Source organism: Pteropus medius, unplaced genomic scaffold, assembly GCF_902729225.1.
Source record: "Pteropus medius unplaced genomic scaffold, Ma_sr-lr_union100, whole genome shotgun sequence".
NCBI classification, from domain to species: Eukaryota; Metazoa; Chordata; class Mammalia; order Chiroptera; family Pteropodidae; genus Pteropus; species Pteropus medius.
In genome coordinates, this window is record NW_024342247.1 from 10,451 (window position 1) to 37,218 (window position 26,768).

The window sequence follows — 26,768 nt, forward strand, 5'->3', positions numbered from 1 at the left end:
CGCGGTAGCCCCACACCTTCAAGACTACATTGCCCATGAAGCCTTGGGAGCGTGGGACGTAATTTTTGAAGCGTTTTCGCTTCGTTAGCCAGTTGGAAGACGTGAAAATTGGACCTGACCCCAGGAAACTCTTGAATACCAGAGACTTGGGTTTAAAATTCAACATTAGAGCCTAAAACCACACTGCAAAACGTGGTTATGGATCAGATCCTGGTTAGAAAAACAACAGCTGCAAGAGACAATTGGGGAAACATGACGATAAACTAGATATTAGGAATATTAAAGAAAATTGCCATTACCTTGGTTAGTGAGATAATATTTGGAGGTATAGGAAATTATTTTTTGACGCTATCTAATGAGATAGTTAAAATTATGAAATCGTGTATTTGCAATTTATTTTTAAAAATTAACCAAAAGAATAAGAGAAAGCAAATAGGGCTTACTCATTAAATCTGTGTAATATGTGTGTATGATGCTCATTGTACTATGTCTGCTATTCGGAGTGTTTGAATTTATTTTTAATCCGTAATAAAAGACTTGTGCTGGGTGGGGAAGGGCGAAAGGAAGTGAGGGAGTTTAATGCCGCTCCAGAAGTGTACCTTTTAAAATCAAGTTGCCAAAAGAAGTAAAGGTGCACACAAGTGTCTCTTTCATAGCTATGAAATAGAACACATACGACAATTTGGAGCCAGCATTACATGAAAAGAGGATCATCTGTGACCAGCAGGGCAATTTTCTTTAATATTCCTAATATCTAGTTTATCGTCAATTTTCTTTAATATTCCTAATATCTAGTTTATCTAGATATCGCTTATTGTCTCTTGCAGCTGATTCGTGCAGTTCTTCTGAGAACTAAGGTATCGTTTGCAAAACATTTTGTCAGATGCTTATAATCACTGTGTAAGCGGCTATCAGAAAACACTTTGTTCCCTTCATTTATTTCATTTAACCCTCACAAAAACCTACTTGTCGGTATAAACGTGACATTCCTCAGGTGAAAGGACCTTCATGGGGCGGAATGTTATACCCCAGGGCACAAGCTGGTGGGTGACAGAGGCAGGATGCAAATATAGATTTTACTCTCTCTTGCTCTTCCTAGTATCCTCCCTGACCCAAATCTAGAGTTGCAACCTTTGGAGCAGTTAACCGAATTGTCTGCCCTCAACTTCCCAGAGATACGATTGTGACATGAATGCGGACAGAATCTAATCACGTGGTAAGTCTATCCTGGGATTTGTGGGTTTTCTCCATAGCTTCTGGGTCATACTGAGCTGCTTGCACCTTCCTGCGCTGTCCAGGCTGTCTCCATCCTCAAAGGCCCAGTCTGATATTCTTATGCATTTTTGGGCCAACAGAAAGATAATGCAAATATAATACAAAAAACATTATTAAAAAAATTTTAGTAGCAACAGTAAAAATAAAAGGAGGTGAAGTTAATTTTACTGATGTTATTAAATTCAGTACATTCAAAATATTATTTTGATTTGTGGCACTAGCTACACTTCAGGTATAGTAGTTGCGTGCAGCTAATGGCTATAGTACTGGATAGTACATTTCTGGTGAATTCCAAAAGGTCAGGTTTAGAGTGTTGGATGAAGATTTCAAATAAAGTGAATTTGTTTCTCAGGCTTAGATCCCACCCCTCCGTGGTGCAGAGTAACTCTTTTAAGTCCGGAAAGAGGAGCCCTACGAACTGCCACTTGGAAGAACAACCCTTCATCCCTGCTGGAAAGGTGCAGGTCCTGGTTTGCAACACCAGAAGCAGGTTTTGATCTCTGAGTAGCATGAGTAAAACCTGGTGATGCCTCCACGTCCGGAAGCCTCCATGTCCAGAAGCCACCACAGACTGTGTGACAGTGGAATCTGTGGACCAGCTTGGGGTTGAGAGGGATGGGTGACTGTCAGGCTGCAGAGAAAAGCACTTCACTGGATGGCTAGTGAAGATGATGTTCAGGGAAGGTGTATCCAGCAGAGCTGATGAAATCCTAAACAGCACCATGTTTTCTTTGTTTCTGTCCCCACTCTTCCAGATTCTGAGCTGTTCTCATACCATGTCCATCACTACATGTGGCATTTAGAGTTATGCTGATGCTCCCTCTTTCCTGAACATGGAGATGACAAAATGATAGTAGAAGAAAAGTTTTTTATATTGGACACCTTTTGGGAGCCCAAAAATATCGGGCCAAAAATGAAAGATTTTTGGGTAGAACCAAACAGCAACACAGTGCTGTTTACTCACACAGGTAAGTACTATAAACATCTTATTAAGAGATCTTTTTTAGAAACTGCAAACAACTTGGAACAAAAAGTTAAAAAATATATTTCTTGCATAAAGCATCCCATTTTAATTTCAGAGTTTTCTGTGCAAATTCTTAAGGTGTAAAGACAACAAGAACTTGATGAACAATCCAGCCTGAGTAGTTTTTTGAGACTAGTTTTAATGAAATTAGAAGGTTTCACCTATGTGGTACCTGAATTTTTTTTTTTAACTCATCCTTTATTTTAGTTACATATTAAAAAATTTTTGTTTTAATTGGTCATAAGGGGGCATACATTGTTATATGATTGACAAAAAGCAGTTTACCTTACTCTGAAAATGCAAGGTTAAGCCCCCATAAGACATGCACATGTTCAGACGGTGCTGCCTCTGTGTGGTTCTTCCTGTTCCTTCTCAAGGGGCCGTTATTCCATAGGGAAGCCTTTTCTCCTGCTGGTATTATGAGATATTCAAAGCCATGAATATAGGAGTTGTAAAGCAGCCAGGTTTCTCATGACCCCATTTCTTTTTCTTCCTCCCTAGTGGAACCTTTACAGTTATTAACCTTCTTCCAGGAGCAGCAGAAAATGAACATAGCTCAGGTGAGTTCAGTTGAATAACCCGTTTATTTTACAATGGATTTTATAAGGACTTAAGTGTCTCTTTGTTAACATGGAAAAGTAGAAATAGAAATGGATCACATGCATTCAGAGAAGATGTAGAAATACAGATGAATAGCAGGGCAAGGGTGGTGGTATTTGAATATATGCAGATTCTCTGGTATTACAGGAAAGAATTCAGTAAGGAATTGCCAAATTGGAGCTCCAAATGTATCTCTGTAGTTCATGATATCCATGTCAGAGTGTCAGACAGTATTTCTTTAACGGCTGACATTAGTGAGAAGATAAAGCAAAGTGTCTTCGTAGAATGTAAAGAGATTGATGACAAAAAATATGTTTGTTGTTTTCAAATAGGTGTTCCAGTTAACTTTCCAGTAATAATCTTAAACTAATATAGAATGTTGCCTCTACTTGTTCTACAATAAAAGCAGAAGACTTAATGCTGAATGTGAACTTGGTCAATACTATCTTTCGGAAACTCAGACATAGGGGTTGAATTAAGACATTTTCTGAAGAATAAACTGAATATCCTTAAGATTACATAAATATTTTGAATACCTATGATATTCAACTTACTCAGCAGTTTAAAATGCTGTTCTCTTTCAAATATTTCAACACTTTACATTCATACTTCAAACCTCTGCATGAAGCCCGGTTGCCTGTGTCCTCGTGACCACAGACTTGATTATAATCAAACTCACTAGATCTCTTCTCATCCTTTCTTTACTTGACTTTACTGTGTCTCTTGCCTCTACTTCTCACTCTGTCCTTCTGAGAAGTTTCTCTTTTAGTGTCTGTGGCACCTCCACTGGCTCTGTCTTTCCCTTGCTGCTATCTTCATAGAGTCACCTTCTTTCCTTTATCCGCATTTTCATCCTTGGCCCTTAAATCTTTTCTAATGTTTTGTAATGATTTCATCCTCTTTCATTTTTTATTTTAAAACAGCTTTATTGCAATTGAAATCATGTATCATGCTAGTCACCCATTTAAAGTGTAATATACAATTTTTAAAGGTGTACTTATTGCAATTGAAATCATGTATCATGCTAGTCACCCATTTACAGTGTAATATATGATTTTTTAAGGTGTTCTCGCAAATATGGGCAAACATCACTGTAGTCAAAATAGGCCCTTTTCATCGCCTTAAAAAAAAAGTGTGTAGGTTTTATCCCGTCCCATTATCTTATCCCTCCCCACCCCAAGCCTCAAGCAACCACTAATCTACTTTCAGTCTGCAAAGATTTGCTGAACCACTCCCTGTATTATTTCTGGCAGGACATTTTTGCTTTTGGCACATTCTGTTTTTGTTTATCTCAAAAAGTTTTAATTTTTACAGTTTTGTTGGGTATTGAATTCTTGGTTGACAACCTTTTTCTTTCAGCACTTTTAATCTGACATTCCACTGCTTTCTCCATGGTTTCAGATTAGTAACCAGCTGTTACTGCTATTGTACGTGATGAGTCACTTCTTTCTTTCTATTTTCAAGAACGTCTTTGTCTTTTTTGGCAGTTTGATTATCATGTGTCCAGGTATGGCATTTTTACTTCATGTTTATCCTAGTTGAAGTTTGTTGAGTTTTGGGATGTGTAGATTAATGTTTTTCATAAATTTGGAGACTTGGCTGTTATTTCTTTAATATTCTTTCAGACTATTTCTCCTCTCATTATTCATATATTTGTAAACTTGATGCTATCTAGTAGTTATTTTTTTTTTACCATTTTTTCTTTCTGTTTATTTCTCACACTGCATAATTTCAATGGACATATTATACAGTTTTTCATTCTTTCTTCCACTTGCTCAGATCTGTTGTTGAACTCTAGGGAAAAGTTTTGTTTCAGTTGTTGTACTTTTTAACTCTTGAAATTCTGTTTAGTTTCTTTTATTGATACATTTTACTTTGTGAAATATTGTTCTGACATTTTCCTCTAGCCTTTAGATATTCTTTCCTCGAATTCTTGACTATTTTCAAATAGCTGATTTAAAGTTGTTACCTAGTAAGTCCAACATCTGCTTTCTCAGTAGCAGTTTCTGTTGAGTACACCTTTTCATGCATATGGATCTTGCTTTCTTGTTTTTTTTTTTGTTTTTTTTTTCTTGATTAGCAGAGTTTTTTGTTGTTGCTGATAAGTGGACATTTTAAACGAAATAGTGTGGCAACTCTAGAAATCAGAATGTCTCCCTTCCACAGGGGTCATTCTTGAAATTTATTTGTTTAATGACTTTTATGAACTAATTCTCTAGCACCTGTATTTCTTGTATGTAGCAGTAGAAATTTTTTCAGAAATTTCCTTAAATTAGTAAGTCTCCCATCTTTCCTTAAGGGCTCTGTGCATGAGAGGGCATTCCTTCAGCATTCAGTTAGGCAGTTTACAAGACTGCAGTAGCCTTTATTCCTTATTATGCCAAACCTCATAGTTACTTAGAGGTGACAACTTAAGGCTTTCTTTTCTGAGCATGCTGTCAGCCCTGGGCCTATACACAGCTCTATGCATGTGTGTAGCCATCTAGATTCTCAGGAGTATATCAGAGATTTTCAAAAACTTTTTTGTCTTTTTGTCTTTTTGACAGTTTGATTATCACGTGCCCAGGTGTGGCTCTCTTACTCCAAGTTTATGCTTCTTGAAGGTCATTGAGTTTTTGGTATGTGTAGATTGTTTTCATCAAATTTGGAGACTTCTTGGTTATTATTTGTTCAAATACTCTTTCAGAGTATGTCTTCTCTTTGTCTGGGACTCTATGCATTGACTTGTAAACTTGATGCTATCTCATAGTTATTTTTCATCATTTTTTCTGTTTCTCACACTGCATAATTTCAACAGACATATTATACAGTTTGTTCATTCTTTCTTCGACTTGCTCAGATCTGTTATTGAACTCCCCTGGTGAAAGTTTTGTTTCAGTTATTGTACTTTTCAGCTCTTGAATTTCTCTTTGATTCCTTTTTATCGATACTCTTTACTTAGTGAAATATTATTCCTATATTTTTCTTTTATCCTTAGACATTCTTTCCTAGGGGTCATTGACCATATTTAAAACAACTGATTTAAAGTTGTTTCCTAGGAAGTCTAACATCTCCTTCCTTAGGAGCAGTTTCTTTTGATTATACTTTTTCCTGCATATGGATCTTACGTTCTTTTTTTCTCCCCCTTGTTTAATAGTTTGTTGTTGTTGTTGTTGTTGTTATTGTTGATAACTGGACATTTAAAATAACATAGATGAGGCAGCTCTAGAAATCAGAATGTCTCCCCTCCATAGGGATCATCCTTGATATTTATTTGTTCAGTGACTTTTCTGAACTAATTCTGTAGAACCTATATTTTTTGTGGTCTGTAGCAGTAGAAGTTTCTTCAGAAGTTTCGTTAAATGCCTGGAACCAGTAGTCTCCCAGTCTTTGCTTCAGGGCTCTGTGCATGTGAAGGCATTCCTTCAATGTTCAGTCAGGCAGTTTATAAGCCTGTAGTGGCCTTTACTTCTTTCTTATGCCAAACCTCATAGTCACCTAGAGGTTAGGGCTTTCCCATGTCTTTCCTGAGCATGCCGTCAGCCCTGGGCCTATACATAGTTCTATGCATGTGGGTAGCCTTTTAGATTCTCAGGAGTATATCAGAGCTTTTCAAAATCTTTTTTTGCCATCTCATTCTTCATCATTTCCTATTTTAAGCTTCTCGATCAGGCCATTGTTTGCTTCTGCTGTTATCCACCACTTCAGTTAATACCCACCATATAAGTTAAACAAATGCCTTTAAATGTTTGGCCAGATGCTTCTGAGGATAAGACTTTTCACACACTGTATGAGCTCCAAATTAGCACACATAAAGATATCCTTGTAGTGGGGTCATTCATCGAACTACCAAACAGCCCAAATGATGACAGTTTTCTGGGAATGATACTTTGATGGAACTACAACCCATCATGTAGTTGCCAGGCTGCAGGTTGGAGCCTGTGGATTCTCAAACTGTGGCAGAGTTTGAGAGGGATGGGAACAGGGTATATTAAAATGATACAACATTACTATACTTAGAGTGATTCAGCCAATTTTCTTGTATACTTCCAGAAATTATCTTTGTTAACTTCTATAATTTTCGCCAGTTTTTTCATTGTTTTTGTGGAAGAGAGAATTTTCTGGGGTTCCTACTTCACCATTTGCACTTCTGTCATTGTTAGCTTAATTTTTTTTTATCCAGCTGTTTATTAAGTCACATATTAGAGAGATTGGCAGAAACGAATAAAAAACAACAGTTTTCTCACTAATGTTTTAGTTGTGGAAAATATAGTTAAATTTTATTTTATTTTTTATATTAAGATAAACTTAATGAGGGGAGTTCCTCATCTTTTATTCATTTGTTTAAGTTCCCAGCTACTGGCTCTGAACTTCACACAAAGAAGGTATTCACTCAGTCATACCGAAGACATGAGTGAGGATATAACCGGATACATAATACTGGAAAAAAACGTGTTTCTGTCCTCTTGTCTCTTAATCTACTTCCCTTTCTTTCTACTGTTTACTTGCGATAAGAACACTTAACATGGGATCTACCCTCCTGACAAATTTTTACATGTACAGTGCTGTATCATTCACTAGTGGCATCACGTTGTGCAGCTGATCTCTAGAACTTAGTATTTTGCACAAGTGAAACTTTATACTCATTGAACGGCAACTCCCCCGGCTCCCTCCTCCCACCCCCTTTAAAGTCTTTGTTGTGGAAACTTTCTCTTTTTTCAGTTTTCAATACTCTACTCCCTCATGATTCCATTATTACCTTCAGAAAAGTTCTTCTCTGGCTTTGTGGCCTCTACTTTTACTGCCAGCCTCCTTAATATTCACGGTGCCTCAGATGCTGTTTCTGGTACTTTTTTTTTGTCCAATCCCTATGTGCTCAAGTTGTTGTCTGACTGCTTCTGTTAATTTCCATGACCACCTAAATTGCTAGTGTCTCCTTAATGCTTGTCTTTGTCCTAGAGCACCCGTCTGTGTTCTAAAACCATGCGTAGTTTAAGGGACAGTCCCAGCTTTTTGTTCTACAGACTAGTCAGTAGCAACATGAACAGGTCTGTCTCATGAAAACTTCTAAGATATTTTTTTTTGTATGTCTTAAATATCGGTATTTGGCACCAGCATTCAAGAAGCTGCTCATACTGCTAGATTGGATAGCTAATTGGTTACTGCTTCTGCTGATTAGATCTTTCTATTTATATCTGTCGCTGTTACTTCAGTGTAGGCAGTGTTCTCATACTAGTCTGTTTGATTCCATCTCCTAGGTAAGTCATCTTTTGTTCTCCATGAGCTCTAGATTTATATATCTTTATACATTTATTGATACATAAGTTCAATCATGTACGGGATCTCCACAACTTACATGAACTGTTTCCTTGGCTCCCATTATTTATGGTATTGATGTCCTTGGAGGGATTGAACATCTTAGGATTCTCTAGAATTCTCTAGACTACCCAGGGTAATCCCTCGGGACGTAGAAGAGTTGTAGGAACTCTTTACACTGAAATTTTTCATAAAAATATATGAATGAATTACAGTACATTACAAACCCTTTTAACTAATTGAGTAACTCCAAAGTTAAAGACAAATTAGGGCACGAGTAGACATTCTTTATAGCTATTTGTTTTAGAGCCTTAAGAGTAAACAGGAAAATAGTAGTTCTCAAAGGTATTTTCTTTGTCACTTAATTCTGAACTTTGAACAAAATGTATTATTGCAGGGATCAGTGTCGTTCGAAGACGTGACTGTGGAGTTCACCCCAGATGAGTGGCAGTACATGGGCCCTGCTCATAGGACCTTGTACAGAGACGTGATGCTGGAGAACTGCAGCCACTTTGTCTCCATGGGTGAGCAGGCCTTACTATGTGACTCCCCTTGGAATTCAAATCCTTTTTGTTGTAATCATCAAAACACATGGACCCTTTGTAGAGATTAATGTTGTTCAGGCTTTTAAGAGGCCTGGGTAATTGAAACCTTTAGAGAAACAGAAACGATGTTTGTGTCATTGCTTTCCCATTGAAACCTGCATATGGGTACTTTCATTTTGCTCTTGCTGCTATATCTTTCTCCACCTTCAGAATCTAAAAAGCACGTGGATCTGGTCTATATATAAAGTCTTTGTTGTGGATTGTTACGTTCACAGGGTATTGCATTACCAAACCCCAGGTGATCTTCAAGTTGGAGCAAGGTGAAGAGCCCTGGTCCTTAGAGGAAGAATTCCCAAACCAGAGGTTCCCAGGTGAGTGAGCACGGACAGAAGGAAACTCCTGGGGTAGTTAGACTTTAGAGGGAACCACTTTCCAAAGTCGTTTTTCCTTTTAAACAGCTTTATTGAGATGTAATTCACATATCATACAATTTACCCATTTAAAGCATACAGTTTTGTGGCTTTTAGTGTATTCATAGATATATGTAAACACCACAGTCAGTTTTCTTCACCTCAGAGGGAGAAACCCCATGCCCTTTAGCTATTATCTCCTTATTTCCTGCCGCTTTAGCTCTGGCAACCACTAATCTACTTTCTATCTGTATAGATTTGGGTATTCTGGACATGTCAATGGAATCACACATTATGTGTTCTTTTGTGATTGGTTTCTTTCACTTTGCATTACAAGGTTCATATTGTAGCATGTATTAGTACTTCATCCTTTCTTGGCGAAATAATATTCCTTTGTCTGGATATACCACATTTGTTTGTCCATTCATCAGTCCGTGAACCTTTTGGCTGTTATTGAGTAATGCTGATGTAAAATCCATTTACAAGTTTTTGCATGGACATATGCTTTTATTTCTCTTGACTATATAGGTAGGAGCGGAATTTCTGGCTATGTGATAACTCTGTAGAACTGCCAAACTGTTTTCCAAAGGCGCTGTATCATTTCATAATCCTAATGATGGCATATGAGGGTTCTAAATTTTCTACATCTTCACCAGTACTTAATTATCTCACTTTTTGATTGTAGTCATCTGAGTGGATGTGAGGTGCTATGTCATTGAGGTTTTGATTTGCATTTCTGTATTAGTCAGCTGGACCGGCAAAACAAAATACCATAGCCTGGGTGGCTTAAAAATCAAATTTATTTCTCAGAGTTCTGGAGGCTGAAAGTCCAAGAAGAGGGTGCCAGCAGGGTTGATTTGTGGTGAGGCCTCTCTTCCTGCCTTGCAGATGAGCACCTTCTCACGGTGTCCTCACCGGGCCTTTCCTCTTTGCATTCATGGAGAGAGAAAGGTGTCTGATGTTTCTTCCCGTTTTTATAAGGATATCAGTTCTACAGAAATAGGGCCTCTCCTTTATCACGTTAACCTCCGTTACCTCTCTAAAGGTCTTATCTGTAAATGCAGTCACATTGGGAGTTAGGGCTTCAAAACATGAATTTGACTGAGACATAATTTAGTCCTTAACTATTTTCCTGATCACTAACGATGCCAAGCAGTTTTTTCATGTGCCTTTTGGCCTTTGTCTAATCATACTGATTGGCTAAAAAAGATATCCCTCAATAGTATGTTAGAAAGGTTATAAAATAAAAGAATGGTAAAGTTGTTAAGTCAATAAAAATAAATAATTTAGGGTCTAATATTCTGTTATCTTTCAGGTTTATATTTAGGCAATAAATTCATTATCTTTAAAGAAATCCTGATAGCGCAAGAGTATTTGAATAGCTGCACTAAGCAATATGATATCAATGATCATAAAACAAAATATGAATTTCTAAGACTTTAAGATTCGCTTGAATTATGAGATCATAATTCTTCACTTAATGTTGTCAGTAGGTTCCTGGAAATTGACTTAAGTGAAATGAACTGTAATAAAACCACCTTTATTACAGTCTTGACTGATATAAAGAAGAACTGAGTTGTTAGGGCAGAAACATCACCAAACTTCAAAATAAAGATCCAAAAGACTTCTAATATTACCATTGATGTAAATCTGAGCTAGACATACATTTAAGAAAGATTAATCATTATTATCTAACCCGCTTATTCCAGTTCCGTTTTTCAGGTGGCCATATCCCCGCAGCTCAGCTCAAGGCAGAAACCCACCCTGGGCAGGATACCATTCCATCTCAGGGTGCATTCACACACCACGCGCACTCAGACATGGGGTTAATGTAGACACACCAGTTCACCTAACATGCACATTTGGGATGTGAGAGGAAACTCGAGGACCCAGAGGAAATCCACACAGACGTGGGGAGAACATGCCAACTCCACACAGACAGTGGTCCTTGTAGGGAATTGATTTTTTTTTCTCATCAACGTTGTAACTAAATGACATTTAATGAAAGGAATTTATTTGAGGACCTGCTGTACCTCATCTGATGAAAGAATAAATCCTGTGGCATATTTAATAAATATGGCTATAGAGGATATAAATGATATTTGTATTAAAGTGGACCACATAGTTGCGTATGTGTATGCTGAAATTAAAGGACAAGCCTTTCAAGTTCCTTTGGAATTATCATAAGACAGTGAAAATGTAGTTTTATTCTAAACACCAATAAATTCAACTAATTAGAATCACCACAAATAATATTCTCTCAACATAGTTCGATAAATGTAGAAAGTAATGATAAAATGAGTAGACAAAAAACCTTGATATGGAACTTTGGAAAATTATCTCTATTAAACAGTATATTAAGAAGGAAATCAATTTCAAAATTGCATGACATTTAGAAAGTAATAAAAATAAATGTGCATACTAGAAACTTTTAGTTATAGCTGAATTAGTGAACAGAGGTAATTTGTAGTCTCATTTATATTAAGAACCTAATCAAGAGCAATAACAAAAATATAATAATGAAGAATTTAAAAGTGAAATTTAAAATTGATCAACTGGAAGACAAATTATAGACTATATCTTAGAATAAAGCAATGAAATGGCTGCAACTTTAGTTAATCCTAAAAAAACCAAAAAGCACTTTTCCATAAAAATTCATGTGGAGACATACTTGTAAAGATGTAATATCAAACTAAATCCCTTTAGAAGAGCACTGTGGGAGGACTTGCTTTATTAGATATGAAGGATTTATGTAAAGCTCTGAGTAGTTAAGTAGTTTGCAGCTGGAGGTGGGATAGTTTAATAAATTAGTGAAACAAAAAGTTCAGGGAAACAAATATGATCCATAGACAATTGGTTTTGACATGTCCACTGTCCTATCAGAACAGTGGGTAAAGAATCCTGAGGTAAACTTATGGGTCAAAACAAAAAATCGGATTCAGGTGGCTTAGAGCAGAACTAGATATAGTCTATGTGATGTTAAGGAAAACATGTTCATAACTGTGCTTAGGAAAAGAATAAGATAGAAAGCATTAAATGAGAATGATGGCATAAACATTCTTTCCTATTCACTAACTACAGTTAAATACTTAAAATTATACATAAAAAACCAATAAGATTCTGAAAAATGGAAAGAAGAATGAAGATGAGGTAGTATTGCTGGCACTTAATGGAATACAGGGTGGTTAGTACAAGCAGAAGGCCAGTGAGAGTCCGATCTCTCAACCCTGCCCAGTGTTAACCTTCTCTATCTCCCATGGGTTTCAGTGGAGGTTTAGTGGGGAACCTCTCCCCACTTGACAGTAGTGAGCTGCGCTCTACTTCTGTTGGCATGGTTTCAGAGAAGTCTGGCTGAAACTGAACATTAACATTAATAAAGTACAATTTTTAATTTTCCGTAAGGACTATGCTTTTGTCGTCCTGTCTAGAAATGTCAGAACTCTTAACAGATTTATTCCTGTGATTTTTTTTTTTCCTAGAAATTTTTAAATTTCACATTTTACACTTTGTGTTCCATTTGGTATTAATTTTTATAGAAAGTATGAGTTATATGTCAAGTTAAAATTTTTGAAAAGGGAGTCCAGTTATTCTAGCAGCGTTTGTTGAAAAGATTATCATTTCTCCTTTGAGTAACATTTGCATGATCTTAGAAAACAGATGAGTGTATATTTGCATTGCATTTCAGTATGTGTGTGTCTAAGATTGCATTCTATATGTCTGAGATTGCATATTTCTGTGGCGTCTCTATTTATCTCCATATCTTTCCTTATGCGAATACCATATTAACTTTCTTACACTAGCTTTTTAATTTTTGACATCAGGTAGTACTGAATCCACCGGAATTTGATGTTCAGATGACTTTATGAATTTTAAAACAAGCTTCTGATATTTATAAAAATGTTGGAATTTCAGCTTGAAGTGCATTGACTATAAATCAAACAAAATCAGCATAAAAAATATAGTTTTCTAATTCCTAAATAACATGTACCTCTCTATTTAGTATTTCTTTGATTTCTTTCATCAATAGTTTTTAGCATACAGATACCAAGTGGCGTGTATTGGTGCTATGGTAAATTATGTTGTGTATTTGATTTCAAATTCCAGTTGATTATTATTTGTATATTATTGGCTTTCATGTATTGGCTTTGTATTTTGCCTTTGCTGAAAACACTTATTAGTTCAAGGAGCTTTTTTAAAGATCATTTTGTGATTTTTCTGTGTAGGCTTACTCTGTATCTTTCATTTTCATTCTTGCCTTATTGCATTAGTTGAACTTACATTGCTGTCTTGAGTAGAAGTGCTGAGAGTAAACCCCCTTGTCTTTTCCTGAGTCTTAGGGTTAAAGCATTCAGGCTCTCACTCTTAGATGTGATGTTACCTGTAGGCTTTTCGTGGATTCCTTTTATTAGGTTGATGAATGGATTTTGAATTTAGTGAATTTTTTTTTTCTGTAATTGATGTGATTGTGGTTTTAATCTTTAGACAATGAATATGGTGAATCACATTGATTGATTTTTTTGAATGTTGCAACAGTTTGCATTCTTGGGATGAATCTCACTTGGTCCTGATTTATTATTTATTTTAATATAGCACTGTGTCCTTTTGCTTACTGTTTTTCAGTATTTTTACATTTATGTTATGAGGAATATTACATAGGGTTTCTTTCTTGAATTGTCTTTGGTTTTGTTATGAAGATAATACAGGCCTCATAAAATGACTTAGGAAATATTCCCACATCTTGCATTTTCTTGAAGAGATTATGTAAAATTGGTATTATTTCGTCTTTCAATGTTTGGTAAAATTCACTAGTTAACACCATCTAGTCCTAGAGCTGCTTTTTCAATTACATATTTCTTGACCACATATTCAATTTCTTAAATAGATCTATTTGGCTTATTTCTTCTTCATGAGAGAGTTTAGTAGTTTTTTGTTTTCAAGGAATGTGTACATTTTATGTAAATTATCAACTTTATGGGCATCGAATTTCTCTTAATATTCTTTATTATCTTTTTAATGCCTATTATGTTGGTAGTTATATTTTCTTTTGCATTTATTTCTGATACTGAGAATGTGTCTTCTCGATTTTCCTCCACTGGCTTTTTATTATTTAAAAATCTTTTCAAAGAAGTAAGCTTTGGTTTGAGTGTTTTCAATTTCATTGTATCCTCTGATCTTTATTATTTTCTATCTTTTGCTTTCTTTATATTTCACTTCTCTTCGTATAGTTTCTCAAAGCTTAGGTAACTGGTTAAAGGTCTTTTTTTCCCCTAATGTATATAATTTTAAACTATAAATTTATCTCTATAAACTACAAAATTATCTGAGTACTACTTTAGCTGTATTTCATAAATTTCTATAGTTTGAACAGTTTTAGATTTCATTTACTTAAAAATATCTTACTTTTTTCTGAGATGTCTTCATTGACCCATGGTTTAATTGAAAGTATATTAATTTACAAACATGTTTTATTTTTCCAAATAATTTTGCGCACCTGATTTCCAGCATAATTTCTTGATGGCTTGAGATCACACTGTATATGATTTCTCTTCTTTTATAAATATTTGTTTTATAGCCCAGAATATGATCTGTCTTTATGAACACTCAAATGCATTTGACAATAATGTGAATTCAGCTGCTTTTTAATATATTGTGTCTTTGGTTTTTCAGGGTATGGTTTTCACAAGTACTGCTTCATCTCTTCTAGTTGTAATATTGGGCCTACTGTGTATTCCTGCCTTTTTTTTTTTTTCTATACTTCTTTTTTTTCTTTTTTTTCCCTCCTACCTGCTCTGAGTTAGCCATGAGTACCCTAAAGCAACAGATTTGTTCCTCTTGCCTATGCAGATTTTATAGAGTAGATAGGAATATGTTTCCAGGTGGAATTTTGGCAATGCCTGCTGTTAACCATGTCCAAGAATTCCTTTTGAATGGGAATTTCTCAGGATTCTTCATGACCATTTCTATGCGCTCTTGCTGTGGCTCGTGGCGGAAAATTTTGCAAGAGTGTTCACATCCTTTATATTTATGGCAGAACCACAGAGAAGAATCTTGTCTTCTTTTTTCTTTTTCTTTTTTCTTTTGTTTTCTTTTTTGGAAGTAGGGAGGCTTGAGTATAGTGGATATTGTCAGAACAGTTCTTTGTTAGACCATCTTTTCCTCAGATCGTTGGCTAGAAGGAACAGGCTTTTCTTGGAACTTTTTTAGTCTCCGCCTATTGTTGACTTTGGTTTGCAGGCTTTTCCAGCAGGCCAGCACGCAGAAAGAAAATCTTGGAATTCTCTGTAGTGCCATTTCTTAAGTCCTAAAGTCCACCTTTCCATTTTGTAGCATCTTCATTTGTTTGTTAATTTTATTTTTTCATCTTGGCCAGCACTGAATATAATAGCTGTTTTTTGTTTAAACGATATGGATGAGGAGAGTGTGTGTGTCTGTTTCTGTGCATGAATTACTAATCTTTTGAAAATTACCAGAAACAATACAATAGATAACAAAACGTGGCCTTAAGCTCCTTATGAGAAATATAAGGTTCATAAGATACTTTCAATTTTTCTCATTTTAGGATATTATAAGGTTGATGTCCACATTGAGGGGAATCAGGAAAAACAAGAGAAACCATTGTGGCAAGTAGTATATTCATTGATAACAAAACACTGAATAAAGAAGGTCAGAAAGTTTTAGGAAAACGAATTAACTTGGATTCGATTCCAGATTTTTCAGGAAAAATGCCTTGTAAATGTGACTCATGTAGAACGAGTTCACCATTTGTTTCTGAATTAATTATTAGTGATAGAAATTGTTCCAGAAAGAAGGCCAATTACATGAATGTCTGTGAAAAGTTACAGTTTGTTATTAATCATGAGAAAACTCATACTGGAGAGAGGTCTTACAAATATAATAAAAACGTGAAAGCTTTCAGTCTTAGGCAGGATCATCAGAAAATTCAAACTCTGGAGCAATCTTCTGAATGTAGTGAGTTTGGAAAAGTTTCACATGATGAGACTGTTGTCTGTGTTACAGCTCAGAGTTCTCTAATAGGAGAAGAATCTTGTCAGGATTGTGAATTTAAGAAAAACTGTGACAAAGCAACTCTCTTTAACCACGCGAGAACCGGCACAAAGGAGAAATGCTTTGATCTTAATGAATGTAGTAGATCCTGTGACAAAACCACCACTGCGAAATACAATCAAGTTCACATGGTTATGATGCACTATGAATGTAATAAAAATGAAAATAACTTCAGTAAGAATTCACCCCTTACTCAACCTCAGAGAGCTGCTCCAGGACAGGCTTTTGCAAGAAGTAAATGTGAAGAAAACTTGAGCCAGAGCTCAGCCCAGAAAACACCAACTGGAGATATGTACTGTGTTTTTAATGGATGTACAAATGCCTTCTTCCAGGAATTAGACCTTAGAGTATATCAGAGAACTCAAACAGAAGAGAAATTCTGCAAATTTGATAAATATGGAGAATTCTTGCATCAAAACTCACCCCTCAGTGTACATCAGGAAAGTACCACAGGAGAGGAGTCATGAGAAAGTAATAAATGCAGGAGATTATTTTACAAGAATGCACACCTCATTCAGCATCAGAGGACCTGCTCAGGGGAAAAAACTCAAGGCAATGAATGCGGGAAATCCTTTTGTTCAAATTCACACCCTATTCATTATCCTGGAACTCATATGGGCGTTAATCTCTATGCATGTAATGAATGTGGGAAAACTTTTTGTCAGACATCAAACCTCAGTGAACATGTGATAGTTCATAAGGAGAAGCCTTATGATAACAATGGATGTGGGAAATCTTACAAGAACTCTGCTGTCTTAGTACACCACAGAACACACACAGGGATAAAACCCTATCAAACTAATGACTATGGGAAATCGTTCTCCAAAATTGCACAGCTCAAAGAACATGAGAGAATTCACAGTGGGGAGAAACCCTATGAATGTATTGAATGTGGGAAAACTTTCTCTAACAAGACCCACCTCAGTGTACATCAGAGAATTCATACAGGGGAGAAACCCTATGAGTGTAATGAATGTGGGAAAACTTTTGCTGATAATTCAACCTTCAAAGCGCATCACAGAATTCACACAGGGGAGAAACCCTATGAGTGTAATGAATGTGGGAGGTCTTTTGCCTATATATCTGTTCTCAGAACACATCAGAGAATTCACACAGGGGAGAAACCCTATAAACGTACTGACTGCGGGAGATCTTTCGCCCATTATTCAGCCCTCAGAGCACATCACAGAATCCACACAGGTGAGAAACCCTATAAATGTAATGGCTGTGAGAAAACTTTCACCCGTGATTCAGTCCTCAGGATACATCAGAGAATTCACACTGGGGAGAAACCTTATAAATGCAATGAATGTGGGAAAGCTTTTGTCAATAGTTCATCCCTCAAAATACATCAGAGAATTCACACAGGCGAGAAACCCTATGAATGTAATGACTGTGGGAGATCTTTTGTTGATAATTCAGCCCTCAGAGCACATCAGAGACTTCACACAGGTGAGAAACCTTATAAATGTAATGGCTGTGAGAGAACTTTCACCCGCAATTTAGCCCTCAAAGCACATCAGAGAATTCACACCAGGGAGAAACCCTGTGAATGTAGTGAATGTGGGAAAACTTTCTCCAAGAAATCATACCTCAGTGGACATGAGAGAATTCACAAAGGGGAAAAACCTTATGAATGTAATGAGTGTGGGAAAATATTTTTTTATAAAGCAGTTCTCATAGTCCATCAAAGAATTCACACAGGAGAAAAACCCTATGAATGTAACGAATGTGGGAAAACCTTCTCCCAGAAATCAAACCTCAGTAGACATCAGAGGGTTCACAAAGGAGAAAAACCTTATGAATGTCATGAATGTGGAAAAACTTTTTCTCAGAAGGCAACCCTCAGTATGCATCAGGGAATTCACACAGGGGAGAAACCCTATAAATGTAACGAGTGTCGGAAGACTTTCTCTAGTACTTCAAACCTCCGAGCACATCTGAGGTCTTGCACAGGGGAGAAACCCTATGAATGAAATGAATGTGGAAAAAGTTTCTCTCTGAAGTCATATGTTAGTGCACATCAGAGAATTCATACAGGGGAGAAACCTTATGAATGTAATACAGGTGGATGTTTATTTAGTCAAATCTTATGTAATTTACACTCTCCTTTGTTATTATAATAAAAATCTTCCATACTTTGTCCAAACATATTGAAAATAATGGAGAAAATATACATGGCAAATATAAATACAAGACTAAAGCTCAAATTTTGATAAAAGTTTGATAAAAGTAATATATTCTTACTTTAAGGTAAGGAGGAAGAGACTGAGGACCTTAGAAGCAATAGTAGATGCAGAAGATGTGCTCGTGAATGTGTTTATTCATAATAATACCATCAAATAAACTCAAGTGCTCTTGTTCCCACTAAAGCTGTATTAAAAACATTATGACCAGCAAGCAGGGGACACACATTACTTTTAAGTGCACCTGGAGTGTTAAGACAGATTTCCCATGTGAACTCCTCAGTGAATCCTTATGACTGCTGCTGAGGGGATGCAGAATTAACCATAAGAGAATTCTGTATAGGACTCAAAGCTATCTCTATATGCTTCAGGCTGGACTTGGGGTCGCAGGGGTCTGGAGAGGAGGGCGGGGGAAGGCAGAGCACACTCAGAAAAGAAGAATATGAATGAAACACACTAGGGATATCTGAAGAGACTGCTCAAGACCTGAATTAGCTCCAGGCTTTGAATCCTAGTCTCACCCTCCACCCTACAGACCTTAAGAGTTGGTACCTTAGCTCACCTTAACCCATTCCTGGCTTCTGGGTGTAGCACATGTGCATATGTATAAATATTTGTGTTTCTCCCAAAATTTCTATGCTAAAATCCTAACTCTTAAAAATGATAGGAGGTGGGGCCTTTGGGTGGTGCTTATAGACCCTCATTAATGGGATTGGTGTCTTATAAACGAGGCACCAGAGAGATCTCTAGCCCCCTCCCACCATGTGAGGACACAGCAAGAAGGTGCTGGCTACCAACCAGGAAGAGAGCCCTCACCAGAAAGTGACTTGCTAGCACCTGATCTTGGACTTCTCAGCCTCCAGAACTATGAGAAGTAAATTTCTATTGTTTCTAATCGACCCAGTCTTTGGTATTTTATTATAGCAACTTTAATGGACTAAGACGTATTTCAAAACTTACGTGGAGAGTAAGAACTATCTTCATTTTGGCAAATACAAAGTTGGGTCAAGTCAACGAATAAAAAAATCTTAAGTAGAAAATTATGGATTATTGGATTTGAAAATACTGAATTGGTTTGTAAAAGGATGAGTGTGTGTGTGTTAATGTCCCAAAAGTCTTTGTGCCGTTGAAAGCTTTACGAACTCCAAAATTATAAATGATCCAAATTTATAAAGTTATCATTTAAAGGCTTAATTACATATAATTCTTTCATATTTAGATCTTTGAATTTGAATAATACATTTTTAATTTTTTGTATATAGGTCTCTCTGATTGAAAATGTGACAAAACAAACACTATTTAAAATTCACACAACTAAGTAAGTGTAAAAGTTCTGTGTCTGGGTTTATACAAGACAAAAAACATTATGTGGGGAAGCTGGAGCTGAGGAAATAGCCAAATTTTCCCCAGGAAATAGCCAAATTTTCAGAATCAACTTCAGATTTTCAAGGATTATGGAATTGGTGGGCCTCGAGTCAAGATCTCTAAGGGGCAATGGAACTAGGTGACATCTGGTTTCCACATGAAATTAAGAGAAAATCATCTAAGGTCTCTCTGACAGATTGAGAGTAGAGCTGGAATGAGAGATCTAGAAGGCCCAGAAGGGTGCAGAGGTACATGTAGCTGGATGGTGAGAGAAGGGCAGTAGTTCAGCCTCCTCTTCTTATTGTCCCCTCCCCGCCCTCAGGAACCTTTGTGACTAGGCCACAGCTCTGTGATGTGGGTGGGCCTGGGGTTCTGCTCCCAAGTGAACTTCCAGTGCTCAGTTGCCAGAAGGCAGCAGTGATATTCACATCATGGAAAATCCTCTCTCTTCTCTGAAGAGCATTATTGACACATGGATAAGCCTCAGTTTCACTCCCTGGGTGATTGATACCATCCTCGCCTTCCTGTGTGGACTGGGGCTCTTCCTCCTGTTACTCTTCTGCTTCCAGAGTAATCCATCTATACCACCACCTAGGAAACATAGAAACATCAGGAAGGTAAGGAACCCTTGGCCCAGACCCAGCAAAGCTGATCTTTTTTCTTATTATTTCACCTTTTCTGAATCACCTAGAGAAAATGGTGAGACGGGAATTCTTGGGAATGAATAGAACATCACGTTCTAGGAACAAGCCAGGCCGAGCAGGGGTTAGAGTGAGCACACGGATTTTGATCTGAAGATCTTGGATCAGGAGTCCAGGTGTGGTGGAGGGCTCCAGGGCACAGTCCCAGATGCAGTGACCAATGATCAAGGACTGGATACTAAGTAAGAGTTGGATCTCTACAGAGTGACAGGCCCCTGAGCACTAGTTCACCAACTGCTTTCCCATGGCAGGTGTCTAAGTCGAGCCTCTCCTCTGTTGGGGCTGATCCGAGATCAGTGCCGAGCCACTGAGTGTCTCTGAGCAAAGGCTGGAGTGGGGCTCTGGCCTGGGAAACCAGAGTCCTACCTGACTGAGCTCAGAGGGGCCTGTAGTTCTGAGAATGTGTGTTTTTTTCTTTTTCTTGAGCAAGAAATCCATGGTGGGTCTCATCAAGATTCTTTTTTCCATTCATCCAAGAAGAAAAGCAAAATATTTTATCTGCTTTACAAAAAAAATAAAAGGGGAAAAATTAGAGAGTCTCATTAATTAAATGTAGAAAGTCACTTTGTTCATGAACACTGAGCTTCTGTAGCTTGTCTAGAGACAGGAGAGTAAGAATGAGTCTAGCTCCTCACATTTTCTTGTCTCAGCATTCGGTGGAGCCAAAGAGGAAGAGAAAGATCAGGAAGAAAAGTAGAGCTTCGAAAGGTGAGTTTCTGCCCCTCAGCCCTGTGCCAAGGGGTTTGCCCCCCACCTCTCTGGTCCCCGAGGGTCCAGGTTCAGGTCTCCAAGGATGCCAGCAGCGGAGCCTGTTTCACAGGAAACAGAGCCATCGGGAAGGCTCTTGGGAAGGAAATTAAAATCCAGATACATCCCAGAATTGTGTTCTGAATGAAGCATCTGAGAGCCTGGAAATGGGTGTCACCCAGCAGGGGCATTTGGACTGTCGTAGATCAATAGTATCCGACTGAAAGGTGAGAACCCACCCCCCACCCCTCCGCCAGGTCCACCTTTGAACAAGTTGTTTATCATCACTCAGTTTCCTCTGTAAGGTGCCCCCTGACCTCTTGCTCCCCTATGGGGCAGTTGTGAGGTCCGCAGTGGGTAATAGATGTGGAAGCACTTTGTAAAAGACAAAGTTTTACCCTTCTTGAGCCTTGTGATCACTGTCAGGAATTGTTATCCTTGACCTGGATGCTTGGGCTCCAGAGATCTCCCTTCAAAGTGCCTCCCCTAAAGGGCCATTACCCTAGCCTCCTGTAAGACCCCTAAGGCCCTGCCTTAACCACATGACCCGGTCTCCTGATTTCCAGCTTGCAGAGATTGCCTGCAAGAACTGGAAGAGGCTCAGAGCCTGATTTCTCTTCTGCAAAGGTAAAGAATCTTCCCCTTCTCTCGGGTCCACCACCCTCTGGGCTGCTGGACACCTCGAACTGACATGGAAGGGAGGGCAATGGGGTATGGGTGTGGCTACAGCCCTGGGGTGACAGACAGCAGGAGCACTGTGGAATAAATGTCGGGGATGGGGAGGACCCTAGGCACCAGGTGCCTACCCTGCAGGATCTCCTGGCCCCACGTGCCCCTGGCTGCAGCTTGTGCCTCCGTGTCCTGCAGCCACCTGGGAAGGCTCCCTGACAAAGGCAGCTTTTGTCAGAGCTCAGGTCAAGAAGCCACTGGTGAGGCGTGCAAAGCAGTTCCTGAGGGAGCCCGCCAGCCCTGTGCAGAGCCTGTGGAAGATGCTGCTTCCGTCATGTCCCCGTTGGCTTCCCCAGCTCCTCTGACTGAACGCCTGCTACCTCTGGCCTCTGCCCTGTCACAAAGTCCTACTACCTCTTCAATTTCTGTTCATTCACATTCATCCCTGAGTGGCTCTCAGCCACCAGAGCCTTTCTTTCCGCTGGACGACCTTTCACCACAGCCACTTGCACTTTCCCCTTCTACCTCATGCCTCCATGATTCAGAGGCCCACTTTCCACCTCCAACAGCCTCCTCTGCACCACCACTGTCAGACTCCACTATGACACCTCCCCAGTGTGACTTGATGGCACTCCCACTCAGGACCATCCCACAAAGCTCATCTCCACACACACCTTTGTCAGCTTCTCCTGTCGCAGTCCCAGCCATCTCAGGCCTTGACTACTCAAGCTGTTCCATTTTAACCCCGTCTCAGTGGCAGGCAGCTGCCAAAGCCTTGTGCCTCTCAAACTCATCACAGTGCAAATCCCAACAAGAGCACCTGTCCCACCACTCACAAGAGGCCTTGCTCAGGAGAGACTCCACAGACAGAATGGTAGAGGCTGTTAGCCCCTCCTTACTCGAATCCGATGACCAGAATCTCCTGGAGATACAAGTCACAGAGAGAATCAAGATAAAGATTTCGAAGGAAAAAGACAAAGACAGATTATATCCAAAACAAATGAGCCCAGACTACCACCTGAATTCTTTGGGGAAAATGTTGCCATCACTAGGTGCTGAGCAGGACACCACAATCCCCCAACCCTTCTGGACCGCGAAAGATAAGCCAGAGCAACTGCCTAGTCCTCAGCAGCTCTCATATCCTAAGGTCTTGGGGGACCATCTACAGCAAAAATACAACCAGCTTTTTTGGGGTCTCTCCTCTCTGCACAGCGAATCCCCGGTGGCTACTGCCTGGATCTCTGAGAATTCTTCCACACTACAGTCTCCCTCATTCTTATTCAATGGAATCTCAAATCCCTGCCCAATTCATCTGCAGGCTAAACTACCTCCACTGCTTTCCCATTCCCAGCCCCTGCCCCAGCTGGAGTTCCAACCTCAAGCCTTGATTCCAAGGATGCTGCAATTACAGGCCCCACCTCTGGCTCAGGCCCAGGCCCATTTCCAATCTCCTGTACAAATCCTAGGACCTTCTTCTCCATCCCAGATTAGAGCCTGTGGTGTGTCTTGCCCGACAGCCCGGAATGAGCTAAAATCTCTCACCTCAATTGAGATTCAAAATACAGAATGGCCCTTGTTGCCGAAGCAACTAGAAAGTGGGTGGGCTCCGCCGTCTGTGATCGAAAGATCTCAGGAAGTCTTTAATATCTTCACTCCCAACCTTCCTGAGGACAGCTGGGTGGGCTCCATCCTTCCCGAGAATTTTCCAATCAGTCCAGAGCTCCGGAAGCAACTGGAGCAACACCTCCAAAAATGGCTTATCCAAAACCGCTGGGAGCTACCTCGGAAGATACAAGAATCTCTGGAACTAAGGCAGCTTCAGAGCGAATTACCAGGGAAATGTCCGGTAAAGGACAAGCATGGGGCCTCACGGCCCTCTTCCTTCACAGGTGAAAGCAGCAAGGATCCGCAGAAGGTGGGGTTCCAGCTAAAGCAAGACATGAGCAAGGTCCCTAAAAACCTCTCCAGGTCCTCCGAGAGGCCTATAGTGGCATTTCAGGAAGTAGACTCTGAAGGGTCAGAAAATGACTGGATGCTTTTAAGAAAGGACTTGACAAGTGGTTTGCCGAGGAGCTTAGACAAAAATCTAGAAAACATCCCAAAAGGCCATTTAGGCAGGAATTGGGGGCAAACCAGCGAGGGTTTAATCCCCGTGAGTGTGCGTCGATCCTGGCTTGCTGTCAACCATGCTTCTCCCAAGTCCAACGCTCACATGGAAACCAGGAATTTGGGAATCTTAAAGGGTTGGGAACCCTGGGTGAACACCTCCCACAGGGTTTCCTTCCTCGACACAAACACTCAAAAGATGCTGGAAGCACATATGACAAAGTTTTGGGTGAGGCACATGTGGGGCCTGCCCCTCAAGCTCATCAAGTCCATTAATCACTTTACGTTGAAAAAGGTTCAACCCTCACCCACTCTGCAGTTTGCCTTTCGGCCCTCAGCTCCCTGTGTCCCTGGAGACCACTCGATAGTCCAGCTTGCTGAGGTCCTTGGAAAACTTCCTCAGCCCCATCTGGGAGAGAAAGCGATAGGAGAGGAGTCAGTTCCCACCCTGGAGAGGACTCTCCTGGCCCCCTTACCTGTGTGTGAGGAAATCCAGAGGGCTCTGGGACAGATCCCACTTGGTGATGACCATGGGACCACAAAGGCCTCTCTGGCTAGACAGGAGGGCAGGTCGCCACCTCAGGCCATCACACTCACCTGGCAGAGTGGGATTGTGGAGTGGGCCATGAAGGACAGCACAGAGCCCAGTCCAGGTTCAACAATGTCCAGGAACGAGCCAGGAGGGAAGAGTGGTCTACATGCCTCACGAGACCCCAGCCATCAGGTAACAGTGCCAGAGATGAACATAGGACCCCAATCTTTGAGGGCCAAGGAAGCCAGGGAGGCAGGGAAGGCCACATTGTCCCCTGCTTTTCAACCAGAGTCTAGAGACATCTTGGGAACCAAGTGCTGACAAAGTCCCAAAACAAAAATGCACATTTGGGTAGTTTAGAGGCTCCAGGGACCAGTAAAAGTCCCCTATACCCTAGAATGACTGTTCTCCAAGATCCAGGAGAGCCACGCCTTAACACAGAGATGGTTAGTGAGTTTAAGTCCAACGTAAAGGTACAGTCAGAGAACCTGCCACACGAGTGTCCCAGACACAAGCCCCTTGCTACTGACAACTTGGCCTCTCAGGTGCCTCAGTGCCATCCCCAGGGAGTGCCCAATGGAAACAAGCTAGTTTTCCAGATGCTGTGTGGCCTCAAGGCAGCCTCAAGCAGCAGTCCAGAGCAGCAGGAGCCCAGGACCAAAAGATATCAAGGCTTTTGGAAGAATCAGAGCGAGATGTTTGTCCCTACTTATGAGAGAGAGGACTGCAGGTGGCCCAACCCAGGAGAGCATGCAGAAAAGCTCGAGAAATTGGGGACCTGTCAAGACAGGAGTATGAGTTCCTCTGCCCAAGCCAGAAAAACTGTAGGCTCTGTTGGGAAGAAATACCTCCAGCTGCTGCCAGAGAAAAAACAAAGTGTTTTACAAAGCTTCTTCAAAAGAAAAATGAGGATTTTCCCCCATAAAAAATTCCAAGGTCAAGATGCTTTGCAAAAGTGCAAGCCCAAATCAGCCACTGCCCAGAGCCAACAGTCAGTCAAAAGCAGATCAATTCTGGACAGCGAGAATGTGGAGGCTCAGGAGCTCATGACAGCTGTGGGACAGATTCTAGAGAAGAAAATGGCCATTCACCATGGACTTCATGCCACGAAGTTAAAGGAGCACAAACGGGAACACCCAGCCCCAGTATGTGTGTGTGTCTGCTGCCTTCCTTACTCCACAGAGCAAGCGAGAATGATGAATTACACCCCTCACAGTCAGCAGGCTGACTCCAAAGACCAAAATTGTTCTACCAGGGAAAAGCAAGTCAGACCTGAGAAGTCCTTGAAAAGTGTCAGATTCGATGATGAGCAGCTGGAAGTGAGTCGCAACCCATCCCTGGCCCCCAAGAAAACACTGTCTCCAGTCAGTGCCTGCCAGTATAGGCCAAGGATGCCGTGCACGCCAGGCCACCAACCACACTGCCCACGGCATTATCTTTTTCGAGGAAGGGTCTTGCCTGGTCCGTGCTTCACTAACCTTTTCTAGTAGGCAAATATGTCTCCAAGAAAAAAAAAATCAGTCCATGTAGAGAAGCGTTTTCTCATTACTACATTCAAAATATTTACTTTTCCCCAATATATGTTTTTCTCTCATAAAAGGGTGGTGTAGTGACTTCTCCTTGTGCTTGCTAGGTGTGTGCTTTGGCCTCGAGAAGAAAGGGGCATGGAGGGAGGCTGATCGTGGCATTGCGAGCTTACTCCTTACCCCAAGTCCCTTCATTGCCCCTGATATTTTCACAATACTTTCATTACTCAAACAACAAAAACTACTCTAAAACAAGACGAAAAAAACCCATAAAAACTCCACTCGAGGATCTGGTTCAACCCATCTTTCTCCTGCTTCCACTCAGCTTTGAAATCGTGCAGCTGTAGGAAATAGGTTTACAGGGGCCTCACAGGGTTGGACATTCCCACTCAGGCTCCAAGAATTGTCAGGAAGTTTTGGAGTGGGGAGTTCAGAAGCAAGAGAAATCTTGCCCCTGGATCTCTTGGGCCCTAAAGGCTCCTTAAGGTCCCTTCTCACTCTAATGAAGGCTGCGATGGGGATGGCCTTGTGAACCCCTCTCAGCTTAGCCTGAATAAAATGTACAGCTCGCCCTCCCCCACCTCTGCCTTTCCCACATGTAGAGACCAGACAGATGGCACTTCCTGCTTTGCGTGTGCGTAGGTGTGAGCCTCAGGGAGGATGATGATGAGGGCTGTGTTCACTCCTGCCACAAATGAATGAATGGTCATGGTCACTGGTGA

General features: G+C 40.0%; 1 protein-coding gene and 1 pseudogene across 1 annotated transcript; both read left to right on the forward strand.

The window, feature by feature from the left end:
• Positions 1-4,412: 4,412 nt before the first annotated feature.
• LOC120599805 (spermatogenesis-associated protein 31A6-like) lies at positions 4,413-26,627 on the forward strand (annotated as a pseudogene).
• Positions 16,782-18,614, forward strand: LOC120599811 (zinc finger protein 658B-like). The gene has a single exon (XM_039858930.1). It carries the CDS (start codon positions 16,829-16,831, stop codon positions 18,188-18,190), a length of 1,362 nt encoding a protein of 453 aa, XP_039714864.1. The 5' UTR covers positions 16,782-16,828; the 3' UTR covers positions 18,191-18,614.
• Positions 26,628-26,768: the final 141 nt, after the last annotated feature.

Excerpts from the sequence above, each read along its gene's own strand:
- LOC120599811 (XM_039858930.1), top strand. The coding sequence starts at position 16,829 with ATGGGCGTTAATCTCTATGCATGTAATGAATGTGGGAAAACTTTTTGT.